General features: G+C 38.9%; 1 protein-coding gene across 1 annotated transcript in view; it reads right to left on the bottom strand.

Annotated features, from left to right (window-relative positions):
- CLVS2 (clavesin 2) overlaps nucleotides 1–13,183 on the bottom strand; it is a 101,599-nt gene that overhangs the window by 41,060 nt on the left and 47,356 nt on the right. Inside the window, exon 2 of the mRNA XM_082251909.1 lies at nucleotides 9,789–9,963. Within this exon, the coding sequence (XP_082108035.1) occupies nucleotides 9,789–9,963 (175 nt within the window). The remainder of the gene's footprint in view (nucleotides 1–9,788; nucleotides 9,964–13,183) is intronic.

Genomic DNA, 13,183 nt, shown 5'->3' with positions numbered 1-13,183 from the left:
CTTTCCCTTAGTTAGTAAACACAATAACTTTTGCGCAAACCAATCAAAATACACTTATTGTGATTTTTTTTTACCAAACATATGTAGCAGAAAACAAATTGGCAAAAAATTAAAAAAAAAAATAGATTTTTACATTTTTTTTTTTGGGGGGGGGGGATTTCATATAAAAAATGTTAAAAATATTGTTGTTTTTTCAAAATAAACGCTCTTTTTTTGTTTATAGCGCAAAAAGTAAAAATCGCACAGGTGATCAAATACCACCAAAAGAAAGCTCTGTTTGTGGGAAAAAAAGGACATAAATTTCATTTGGGTACGGCATCGCATGACCGCGCAATTTTCAGTTAAAGTTGCACAGTGCCGAATCGCAAAAAGTGGCCTGGACGTAAGACAGCAAAATCCTCCGGTGGTAAAGTGGTTAAAGTCTGCAATGAATATAATCGTTGTGACTGTTAATTGCTCTAAACCTATGGGCACTTAAAATGGAGTTCCACCTATTTTTGTGTTTATTAAAAGTCAACAGCTACAAAAAGTGTAGCTGCTGACTTTTAATAAACACACACTCACCTGTCCTACGTTCTAGCGATGCGGCCGGCAGGAGCCTCGGTTCTTTTCCTCATCTCCCTGCGGCACGGTACCAGTGTGAGCACCTGGCTATGACAGCTTGTGGCTTCACAGCCGGGAGCGCACTGGGCATGCGCGAGTCGCACTGCCCGTCCTGAGTGGAATGGCAATCTTCTGTGAAGTGTCCGAGAAGATTGCAGGGAGGGAGGGGGAGAGAAGAACTTCTGCTTGAGCCACCTAGGCGGCCAAAGCAGAAGTGGGAGCGGGTTTCTGTCAAATCTAGGTACCCGCTCCCCCCCAAAAAAATGAAATGCCAAATGTGGCATGTCAGGGGGTCAGGAGGCCTTAAAGCAGAAGTTCCATTTTTAGGTGGAACTCTGCTTTAAAGTATAACTAAAGGCAAAACATTATTTTTAGTTTAGTTGAGTGGAGAGGAATTGGATCTGGTTTTTACTGCTATATATGTCCCCAATATAGAGATTTACTCTCCGTTTTGTCCTATTTACTGTTATCACTGGGAGTAAAAGTGAAAGAAAATCCCACACTTTGGGTTGTCACCAGAGCAGGAATGGGGGAAAACCTTCCAATGGAGACACTAGTACAAAAAACATAAGGCAACAGAAAAAGAAAATTGCCCAGGGAAAGCACCATACAGTAGAGCCACAGGGGTATATATATATATATATATATATATATATATATATATATATATATATATATATATATGTGGGTCAGCAAAAAGAAGAATTCCACACAAATCTCTTAAATAATAAATAAAGTAAATACATTTTATTACATCAATAAAATATTAAAAGATTAATTAACAATGGAATAAGATAAATCTTCCACCTCACCAAAAAGTTAAAATAAACCATGTGGTAATTAAAAACAAACACATACGCACAGGTAGTGATCACATCCAACTGAGTCCTGGGTTGCTCCCATTGGTCCATTCCTGTGATTTGGTTGACCGATTGTTACTTTCTTACATTGATATTTGCTATTTGTGATTGCTCATATGACAGCTGCAGCCTTCCTGTGCGTATGTGTTTGTTTTTAATTACCACGTGGTTTATTTTAACTTTTTGGTGAGGTGGAAGATTTATCTTATTCCATTGTTAATTAATCTGTTATTATTTTTTTGATGTAATAAAATGTATTTACTTTATTTATTATTTAAGAGATTTGTGTGGAATTCTTCTTTTTGCTGACCCACATATATATATATACCCCTGTGGCTCTACTGTATGGCGCTTTCCCTGGGCAATTTTCTTTTTCTGTTGCCTTATGTTTTTTGTATATGCTGATTTGTTTGCCATTTGAGTCCCGCTCTTCTTGTTTATTATTGAGCGAGTGGGTGTTTTCCTTATATCATCATTTTTGTTTATTAGCACCTTTCCCCCCCCCCTTTTTGTTTTTTTGTTCAATGGAGACACTAGCTCTGGTGACCCTGGTGACACCAGGGATTCACTCACTTTGGAGAGATTTCATCTCTCTTCCTGCTTTGGCCTTTGGACAGAAAGTGAAGGGAGATCTACCCAATGGGGCAGATGGCAAACGAAAAAAAAAATTAAACATGAAAAAAATGTGTCTTTTGTTCTACTTTAATAGTAAATAAATAAATTTGTAATAATACCCTTCATATCACCTCGGTATGCTTCTAGAATGTCTCAGGATCCTTAAACCCTGAATATCCTGTGCTGCCCTATTGGCTAGATGATTCAATAGTGAAATACAGTGGGTGGGGGGGACAAGCCTGAAATCAAAAATATAACAGCTTTGATAATGTTTGATAATGTTTGTATAGTATAACTCCCTATTTATAAGGGGTACCGGAACACTAAAGAAAAACAAGGGTGAGATGATGTGTAATATTAGTGAAACTTTAGCTACTGGTTAGGGCCACAAGGAGTTTTCGATTCATTGCAGCTTACAAAACATACAGTATCTGTATGCTGAAATGTACATATTAGGCACTGCTTGTGTAACATAATTTTGCGTCTGAAATGGTATTAGACCGCATTCACACTGGTACAACTTGGACCGCGACTTGTCAGGGTGACGCTCCCATTGTGTAGTACAGGAGCAGTTCTTATAGGAGCGACACAAGTCACTCCGACTTAGAAAAAGGGTCCTGTACTACTTCGGGGCGACCTGGAGGCGACTTGCATTGACTTCCATTATGTGAAGTCCGTGCAAGTCGCGCCGAAGTCACGCTGCACGCGACTTCACAGGTCGCCCCCTAAGTCGGAGTGACCTAATGTGAACGGAGGCTTATTAAAGTATTACTGGGTGGCTACAGAGTTCTGTGGGGAAATTATTTTGTATGCTATTATGATATTGCTACAAAAACAAATTAATGACTAAATAGAGCAATCAATTGTACTTGGATGTATCAAATGAATGCATACAAGTTGCTGGTGTGAAGAAACAAATAATTTAGTAAAAAACTGAGGCAATGACATTCTGTGGCACGGATATTGATATGTTGGGCAATAAGCGAATGTCTTACTTCCTGACAGTAAATTTAAGGGAAGTTGAAGGATAGTGGTATAAACATAGAATTTAAAGCCTTCAGCCATGTAAAAATGACTATGATGTATGAGTAAAATCAGATTTTGTCGTTCTTACATGGATGATATATTTCTTATCTAGCTTGTCGCTGTCTATACAGAGGGCTTTTGTCTGACATACAGAATAAAATGCTAAACTTTCTAGCTGCAGGCTTGATGGCCTTTTCAATAGGTTAAAAGCTACTAAAGATAATTTTCTTTTAATTAAAGGAGATTCTTCCTAACAACTTACAGGGGTGGGGAAAATGAACTCCATGCTCAAGAGGGTTAAGGCAGTGCTGGAAAATAATGGTGGTCACACAAAATATTGACACGTTGGGCCCAATTTCAACATTTTCACTTAGGGGTGTACTCATTTCTTCTCATATGAAATGGAAATTGTAGAATATAAGATAGAGGGGTGCCTTAGCATTTAGAAAAAAAATAAAACCCTATAAAAGAGAGCTATTATGTTCGGTAGATGCAAAGCTATGCAGCTGTGATGTATCATCTAGTCATTTTTCTGTTTCAGAAGGTGTCCCACTTGCCATTTTTATGGTGGCCATAAGTTCAAATTTCATCGTAGGAGCTGGCCCCTTGAGATCATCTACTACGATGAAAAGCGTCAGGGCATAGCTTGTGCTGACAATTTCATGCCGGTGGACTGAAGCGGCTTGTTTGCTGTCTCTTGTACATTTTGTTTACTGTGAGTACATTTCTCTCATATGAATAAACAGCACAGCGGTTTTACATTATGAAGCCTTTGTCACTTGTTTCTTACCAGATGCTTGCTAAGTGGAGGTGCTGATTTTAGCTGATTCCATTTAGAATAGTGGTTTGAGGTATAAAAATGATTTCATTATGCCACTGTGTCTAACTGTAAATTAATTAATTAACTAATGGTGTATAGCACAAATACAGCCTAATCTGAAGTCATTCGTTTCCAATTACGTTTAGCTGTTTTGGTCTGGCATTACATCTATGTGTTGCAGTTACCAAATTGCATAACAATGTACAATATATACCGCAACGCTGTGCAGTGTGGTTACATTCATTTTGAATGGTACCTCAATGCATTAACCATCGCATACCCAGTACATCTGCGTTGCAAGGTAGCACATTGCACAGTAACACACTACCTTGTGCACTGCATCAGCAAAAAATAGTTTAGGTTTGAGTTCCAGTCCATTGTGGTGCATTACCAACATTAATGTAATGCATCAGGTCACCCAGGTGTAAGGGGACCTCAGGCCCTCATCCATGCAAAGTATGGAATACACAAATCTATGAAGTAGGATTTAGAGGGAAACCTAAATTAAGGTGACCATAGATGGATTGAAATTAGGACAGTTTAGCAGGAATCAGGCGAATTTCGATCCATGTGGGCCCGGCCACTGAAGTAGAACTTCTGATTAACCGCTCATAAAGGTCATTCAATCAGTGGCTGCAGCCAATGGCAGCAGGGCTGATTTGTGTATTCTGACAGTGGTAGAGTTTCCCCACAGTCAGAATACAATAGAACAGCAGGGAGGATTCCCCTATCTGCCTCAAAAGTGTGGATATGGCAATTGGTTCAGGTTTTTTGTTCAGCCCGCTACAATCCTGCCACTTTATAAAACTCCGGTCCGGCCACACCTGGAGTTTTCTGTCCAGTTCAGTTCTGGTTGCCAATCCTCAGAAAGGATGTGCTGGAACTGGAAAGAGTCCAAAGAAGGGCAACTAAGCTAGTTAGGGAGATTTATTCTCCCTAGAGAAGAGACGCCTGAGAGGGGACATGATAGCGATTTACAAATACCTCAATGGTGATATTAGCAAATAAAAAAAACTATTCAGTCGCAAGGAGTGCAGGAGGACACAAGGCCATACAATGCGATTAGAGGAGAAGCGATTTAACCGCAGGATACGCACAGGGTTTTTTTACAGTAAGGGCAATAAGATTGTGGAACTCGCTTCCACAAATGGTAGTAACTGCGGGGAGTATGGCTACTTTTTAAAGACTCTTGGACATACATCTCCAAGATCAAAACATTCAGGGGTATGGGAAATGAATACGTCCACACACACCTACACAGGTTGAACTGGATAGACTATTGTCTTTTTTCAACCTCAACTACTATGTAACTATGTAATTATGTGTGGCCAGCTTAAGATAGTTGGCATAACATGAGTCAAGCCGATAGGAACTAAAAAGCCCTCTTTCTGAAGAACCACAAGTACAGTAGGACTTCTAAAAATGGGGGCAATACATTTAATTAACTCTTCAGTCTTTTGGCCCTCATCAGCACACAGCATAAAACAAATGATTTAACAAGTCACTCAATGCTCTAATATATGCATTTTTTATTCAAGCAAGATTCTAAGTCTCTATAGCAGTTATCATCAATCACTGTAAAGTACTAATTTTTTTCAGATAAGACACAGCATTGGACTTTGCTAATTAAAGCAGAGACATAATGCACCATTTTGAGAGTTTACTATTAAAAACAATGTATTAATTAACCACTTAATGGCTGTTACATCTACTTCCAATCTAGGCCATTTTTCTGTTTTTACTGCTGTCATACTTTGAATAACAATTACTCAGTCATGCAACACTGTAACACTTTCTTTTAGATAGATAGAGCTTTTTATTGGTGATATTTAATCACCATTTTTTTTTTTTTTTTTTACATTTAACTATATAAAGGAAAAAAGACCTTAAAAAAAGAAAAATGCCAAAAATGTATTCTGCTACATTTCTTTGCAGGGAAAAAAAAAAGCAAATTAGTGTATTTTAGTCTGTGTGAATCAAGCCTAATGTACTGACTGACTATCTCTATTTCTGAGGCATTGAATTGCCAGCACTGTGCCAATACCCCCAAAATTACACTTTTTTTTTTTTGGAAAGTTGACAGTCCAAGGTAGTAAGTAAGGGACATTCTTCATTTTCCAAAAAATTATAACAAGAAATTATAAAATTACAACTATAGAAAACTCACAAATTGTTTGGAAGTATGCATTTTTTTTTAATTGCACCCCAAAAACACATTATGCTACACCTCCCCAGTATGAGGCTACCATGTGTGGTAGACTTTTCACAGCCTAGATCCAAAGAGGGACCCAAAATCCAAGGATCACCTTTGAGCTTTCAAGTTGCATAAATACATAAGTGCATATGCATCTAATTTCCTGACTATTTATCATATTTCTCGATTTCCTGAAGTGCCAAGACAGGAAACACCCACAAAATGACCAAATTTTGGAAAAAAACACATCAAGGTATTTTCTAAAAGAATTAGAGAGTCTTCTGAAAATGTTTTTTGCCAAAAGGTTTTGGAAAAAGCAAGAAAGAAAATACAAATGTATTTTTTTACACAAAGTTGTCAATTAATAAGATATTTCTATCACACTGCATAGGCATACTTTTTTTGCAGCCTAGCCATAAAGAAAAATCCAAAATCCAAGGAGCACCTTAAGACTTTTTAGAGTTATATATTACTCATCTAATTTCTGGAATACATACCACATTTTTGAGTGTTGTGACTGGTGTAGTGATGATACCATGAAGACACTGTGTCTGATTGCACTATTAGGGCTGGTTCACATGTAGAGCTAGTGGTGGCAAAACCTTGTGGTTGAGCCACTGTTTTACTGCCCCACACCCAACCACTACCCTCTTTAGCTGCAGAGGCAGTGGCTGGGTGGTGTACAAATGCCACAGCTGCAAAGCTTGGCTTCACATCAGGATTTACACCCCCTGTCCTATTACTTTCAGTGGGTGTATCTCCTGCTGTTCGTGACCTATTCAAGTGAAAAGGGGTGCTTGTGCAGGTTCAAGGTGTTAAAGCATCTGAACAAGCAAGAGCACTGCACATGTGAGCAAGGCCTTATGGTGACACTGGTACTGGTGTGGGGGTGATTGGGGACAATGTGACTGCCTGCACTGGTCTGGTGACATTGTACCGCTGTGGTGCTAATCAGAGACAAAGGCTGGCTGCACTGACATATAGTAATATCAGAGCAGCCAGCCATTGTACATAATTACTGATATAGCAGTACAATGTCACTGTAAACTGCACTTTCTCAGGTGACAGTATGTAAAAAAAAAAGTCTACGTTTATCGTTTTTTACATACTGTCACCAGAGCAATTGCAGTGTCACTATGGTGACATTGTAGTAAAGTGGCAGTGATCCTAGACAATGGCTGGCTGCAATGACATACAATGATATCAGAGCAGTGGGTTGTGATCATATTTTCTTAACACTCTGAGTGCTTACCACAGTCCTGCAGCCTTTTTTTACAAGTGTGATTGCTCTGATTGGTCAAAGTGATCATATGGTACAGAGCTATTTTCATTGGCCCTGTACCCCAATCTGTGATCCACTGTGTGTGAGGCTAGAAGCTATTTATGAGTGGTGGATGTGGAAGGCTGTATATATACACACTCTCTCGCATTGATGAAACTCCCATATAGCCATTTATACACATTGGCCAGATGGGAAGCAGTTAAAGTGTACAGTATCTAAAGTTTAGTTTTAGAGTGGGGAAGGACCCTCTGCCACTTTTTTATTGTGGTTTGTGTCTCTGTTGGGGATTTTCACCCCTCTTCTTGTTCTGGGGACCACTGTAACCAAGACAGAAAGTAAATGGAAATCACCATTTTTTAGTTGTTAGAAGAGCAAGAGGTAAGGAGAAATTTTTCAATGGGGCAATCATATTAACAACAACTGTCTTAGACAAGATTTCTGCTTACTCTAGGGAGATTTCTTTTCACTTCCTGTTGCATCCCCAAGACAGGAAGTGAAGTAAAAAAAATATCCACAGCAGCATACAAACAGCAAAGAACAACTAGAAAGGGGTTTATCCCTTTCCTACTTTATGCAAACAAAAATTGGTACATACATTTTAAGAAAGTAGTATGTACAGAAACAATCAGCTGTTGCAGCCAGGTCAGTGTTAAACCTACAGTCTGTGAATATTATTACTAGAGTTTGATGTATTTTTTATCATAATGAAACACATCTAATTGTGAACTTTTTCATGGAAATCATCTGGAAATAATTTTCCATCGTCATCAATAAATATGTTAGGAAATCTGTGCTATGTGCACAGTGCATCTTCGGGTCTTACTAACGATTCTGCAGGTACACAGTTCTCTCTCTGCTGAGTCCAGGAGGTTGATTTGCTAAAGGTTTTAGGCTAGTCACGTTGCAAGGGAATTTTATTTGGCTTAGTGAATGAAGTGAAGCTCTGATAGCTTCCATCATTTAATCATGCACAAGCAAAAAGGCATTTTTTTTGTTTGTTTTGTTTTAATCCATGCTTGAGTATTTATAGCCAAGTGGATTTTCCCCACATTCACTAAGATAAGTCATATTTCCCTTACAAAGTGAAAATTCCCTTGCAAAAAGAGCAGCCTTTTTTCCTGTAGTAAATCAACCGCATGACTCTTTGAATACAAGATTGCTTCTTGTCCACTCTAGAAGCTGCAGATCAGCAACTTCTAGATCAAAGACTATTAAGCATTTGATCTACCAAGAACACCTTCTTCGTCACTGATTCATCCAGTTTTCACTAGATGTATAAATCAAGCATGTTTTAGCCCCCAAGAGTACACAGAATATTTATATTTACAAAAAATAAACCTCATTTACTATGTAATTACCCAATTCAGATCACCTTCTAAGTTAGAGACATCTTGCAAGAACTGTATTACAATATATCTCCAAGCATTGAAATGGTATGCATATATATGTATAGCCTAAACTTTTTTTTGTTGTGTACAGAGTAAGGAGGGGTTAAAATGCTGCCAGTTAAATGTTTCTGTGTCTCTTTGCAGAGATCCCCCTATACTTCCTGTCCTGCAAATGCAAGAGTAGTGGGAGGAAATCTCTTTAAAATTAAAAGATTTTGGCTATGCATACACTTTAATCCCAAACTTGTATGTCCATCCAAACCCCATTGGTTTGGATAGGAATAAATAAATATTCCTAAGCATATCTTTTGGCATTAAGAGTCGGTTCACACTGGGGCGGCACGACTCTGTACTACTTCGGGGGCGACTTGTGCATTCCTGTGCACCACGACTTCGGAGCGACTTGCATGGACTTCACATAATGGAAGTCTATGCAAGTCGCTCCGTGGTCGCCCCAAAGTAGTACAGGACCCTTTTTCTAAGTCGGAGCGACTTGTGTCCCTCCTATTAGAACGGGTCCTGTAGCGGTCAATGGACTGCGAGGGAGCGCGACTTGTCAGGCTGACAAGTCGCCTGACAAGTCGCGATAGTGTGGATCGACTCTAAGTGTACCAAGTGCAATATTGTTTGTCACAACATGTAGGCTATAACTAGTTTTAAAATTAATTCCAGTAAATATTTTGAAGTTTTGGATAGAGTGGTATAAGTATAGAACTTCTCTATACTTCCTGTGTGGTCACCAATTGGGAAAATATATCTCTAAGAGCATGGGGGAGATTAGAATTGCTGTTAATTTTATTAACCTTTGTGTCCCTCTTTAGCTCTAAAGGGTTCAGAACAGGAAACAATCGGAAATGTATCCCAATGGGCTACACACAGCAATAAAAATCTCAGGAGGACTGAACCCCCATTTTTTCAAAAGCAGGTTTTGTCTGGAGTGCTATCTTATATAATTTACCATAGACAGTGAGCAACTGTGTCACAAAAAAGGCTCTCTCACCTGAAGACCTTCTATTGCTAGTCTCAGCATGCTTGGAGTCAACTTGGATGCTTGTTTGAAGGTAAAGTTGCTCCAGTCTATTATTAAAACAAATCCATTCACTTGAAGTTCTGGGTCTTCTATCATAGCTTCTAGAGATAGCAGTATCGCACGCAGAATATCCACAAGTGTGTATCTAAGAAAGACAAAAATATGTTGTCCAGTCAGCTTATTCATATAACAATCTTCAATATAAAAATCCATGCAAAATATAAGGTCAGCTTATGATTTAAGAAAGGTACTGAGGAGGGCAGAATTAGAAAATGTTTTAGAAAGGAGGAATAACATCAGTATAAATTTTTGTAAGCAAAGGTTGTAAGAAGTGCATGTTGAAGTGGAAGAAAACACAAAAATATTAAATTCACTTACACTAATGGTGAACTTCTGCTTTGCAAGAATCAAGGTACGAGAGCTTACACCAATGCCCTTGCAATTAATTGAGGAAACTGTAAATGAATGATGTGGCTGTGTGGGCAGGACCCCACACTGCCATGCTGCTTTCAAAAAGTAACAGTAGGTTCGGGGAGAAGATCCCCCACCCATTGTCACAGATCAGAGAGTGCTGGTGGTGTGAGGTGAGTGTACTTGTTACAACCAAATATTAGTGTAATATGTAACTTGCTCCTAAAGGTGAACTTATCATGACCAATAAAATCCAGGTTAAGAGTTACTAAATTGCCAATAAGTGGCTTATTAATTAACCCTTTTGTTTGCATTTGGTTACCATGATAGAAGGAGTGTCCTTACAACAGGGTGGTAGCTGAAAATAATCTCTGGTGACTGGGTCATTTAGAACTATTGCTTAGTGTAGATGAGCAATGAGAAATTAGTATTTCATGTAGATGTGTGATGTCATGTCAGTTACAGGCGGTCCCCAGGTTACAAACGTCTGACTTACAAACGACTAGTACTTGCAAACGGAAAGAGACAACAGGAAGTGAGGAGAAATCTACCCCTAGGAAGAGAAATTCACTCCTGTAAGAGTTCTCATGGGAAAAAGCTGTCTCCACTGAAGCTTTATCACTAATCTAAGTTTCCACAACAACCCAAAATTTTCAAAATACAGTTGTCATAGGGACAGAAAGTGAGGTGAAATATTCTGAACAGGGGTAAAGACAGCAAAACAAATCATACAGGGGTGTAAACCCTTCCCAATTCCATCCAAAAAACGTAAAAAAGATTCATTTGGCTGGAGCTAAACGTAAAAAATGTACCTGTCCCCACTTACAAACAAATTTGACTTAAGAACAAACCTACAGTCCCTATCTTGTTTGTAACTCGGGGACCGCCTGTACTGGACAAGTTAGAGCAATGTTAAAAATGAAATAATAAGAGGAATATAGGGAAAGAAGCTGCACAATGAAAGGGGATTCCTAATGCAAGCACTGAGGGAGCCAGATCAACTGTGCATGGGTATAAGTTGGAAGTTCCTGGGACACAGCAGCAAAGAACAGAAGAAAGAGTCCTTATATCCTTTTGACCGAGGTACGAGTAAGTATATGGAAGATGTAACCCAGGTAAAAGAAGAGAAGGAGAACTTTCCTGGAAAGATGCAGAAGGTCCTAATATCTCAAGACCTGGAGGAAGTGCATGCAGCTATCTGTCTGAACTATGTGGCCTGTCACCATGCTATGTAGAAGAAATATCCTTCTCCATGGAAAAGAAAAATCCTCCCTTGCAGTAGGGCTGCCCCCACACTGCATAGGGTAAATGTTCATTTAAGTCTAGGGTACCAAAAAAAAAAAGTGCTCCCCTACATTCTGGCTTACGGATTGTCCCATGGCTTCCTCACATCCAGTGTACATCTAAGAGCCCTGAATTTTATGAGATGATGTCAGAGGACCGGTGACTGCTGAAGTGTAAGAGAGAAAAGGCTACAGGCACAGCCATTTTTTTTAACCAGTACCCAAGACATTAATGAGCATTTAGCCCTTGCAGTGCAGTAGCAGTGCCAGTACAAAGCTGGCACGCTCTATTTGAGTACATTTGTACATTTTATTATAGAGCATTAGAGGTATTGATTAGAGGTTTATGTGTATTTATTCGGGTATCCCAAAATTACCCATTGTACATACACTGTGTGTGGATTTTTTAATTTTTTCAACATTTTATGCTAAATAAAATTGATTTTATGTTTTTTTTATTTATTTATTTTTGTGCCACCTCAAAGTCCCAATATTAGAAGGCAGTTGTACGCAGGATTGAGCTTTGGCATGACCCAGTTTCTACAATGCAAATAATGTCCCTTTTAGCAAAGGCACATGCTTTGCATTGTGGGTTGTGGAGTGAGGCTTAGACTTGGGCTCAGTCAATTTTGGAATTGTAAGAGCTGAAGGATTCTGAGACAAACCATGCTCAGAAAACAAATAGATGAGGTGGCTGCTGTTACCTACCTTTAGTACTTGCATTTCTCTTGCACACGCAATCGACCCCATCATTTGCAAGGTGTATTACATACCTTTCCAGTGGGCTGCAGAAATTATTATAGGGTTCACAGCCCTTTTTTGGAGTGTATTGGCTGTGAAAACGTGCATTGAACTGTTTTGTTGCATTGATGAAATGTGAGTTGATTGAATATGTCCTATCAACTTGAATCTTATTGCATTGTAGCACAGCTAGTGAATGTTCCGATGAAGCCTAAAGGCAGCATTACTACAGTCTGCTTGTTTTGCTGTCAGTGAACCTTGAAACTGTTAGGACTTAAATTCTTCCTGAGTGAAGCACAAAGGGCATTTCAGATTCTTTTTATAATCAATTGCTATGAACAGCACTTGTAATAAATCACTTTACTCTACATATACACTCTAAAGCAGTTAAGTTATTTTACCTGTATCGAGGAATTACTCAGCAGTTTTGACATCTGCCAAATTTGGAAGGATTGGAAAACTTTTTTAATATGGATAGAGTGGTGAGAAAATAGAACTGTCAGGTTTTTATGCAGTCTGTGCCATCATTACCCTATAAGGGATATTTATCTATTTACCAATGTTACCAGGAATAAGAATATGAGTAAATCTAAAATTCGGATTGCCATCAGGACTAGTGAAATAAGACAAGATTTCCCTTCCACTGATGTAGCACCCTCCTAGCTTAAGATGCTAGGAAAATTAATTTTTTAGCTCCTTCTGTAATCAAGGGAGCAGTGATCATTTGACCTAGCCTGTTTGGGATTTCATACACTTGGGGTTTGCTTGCTTCCTCATGTCTCTGGAAGCTTCTTAGGGTGGAAGATTCAAAACCAGCCTGAATATTTATCAGGTTCCAGCCAATCCCTGGAGAGAAGCGTCCAGAAGGTTGGCTGGAGTGGTGATACATAGTCTGAAGCACTGGAGACCTGGGTTCCTTTTCTTCAGGAG

The sequence above is a fragment of the Pelophylax lessonae genome (genome assembly GCF_965119305.1).
Source record: "Pelophylax lessonae genome assembly, chromosome: 3".
Lineage (NCBI taxonomy): Eukaryota > Metazoa > Chordata > Amphibia > Anura > Ranidae > Pelophylax > Pelophylax lessonae.
The sequence above is the reverse complement of the archived record's forward strand: the minus strand, read 5'-3'. Positions and strand labels throughout refer to the sequence as shown.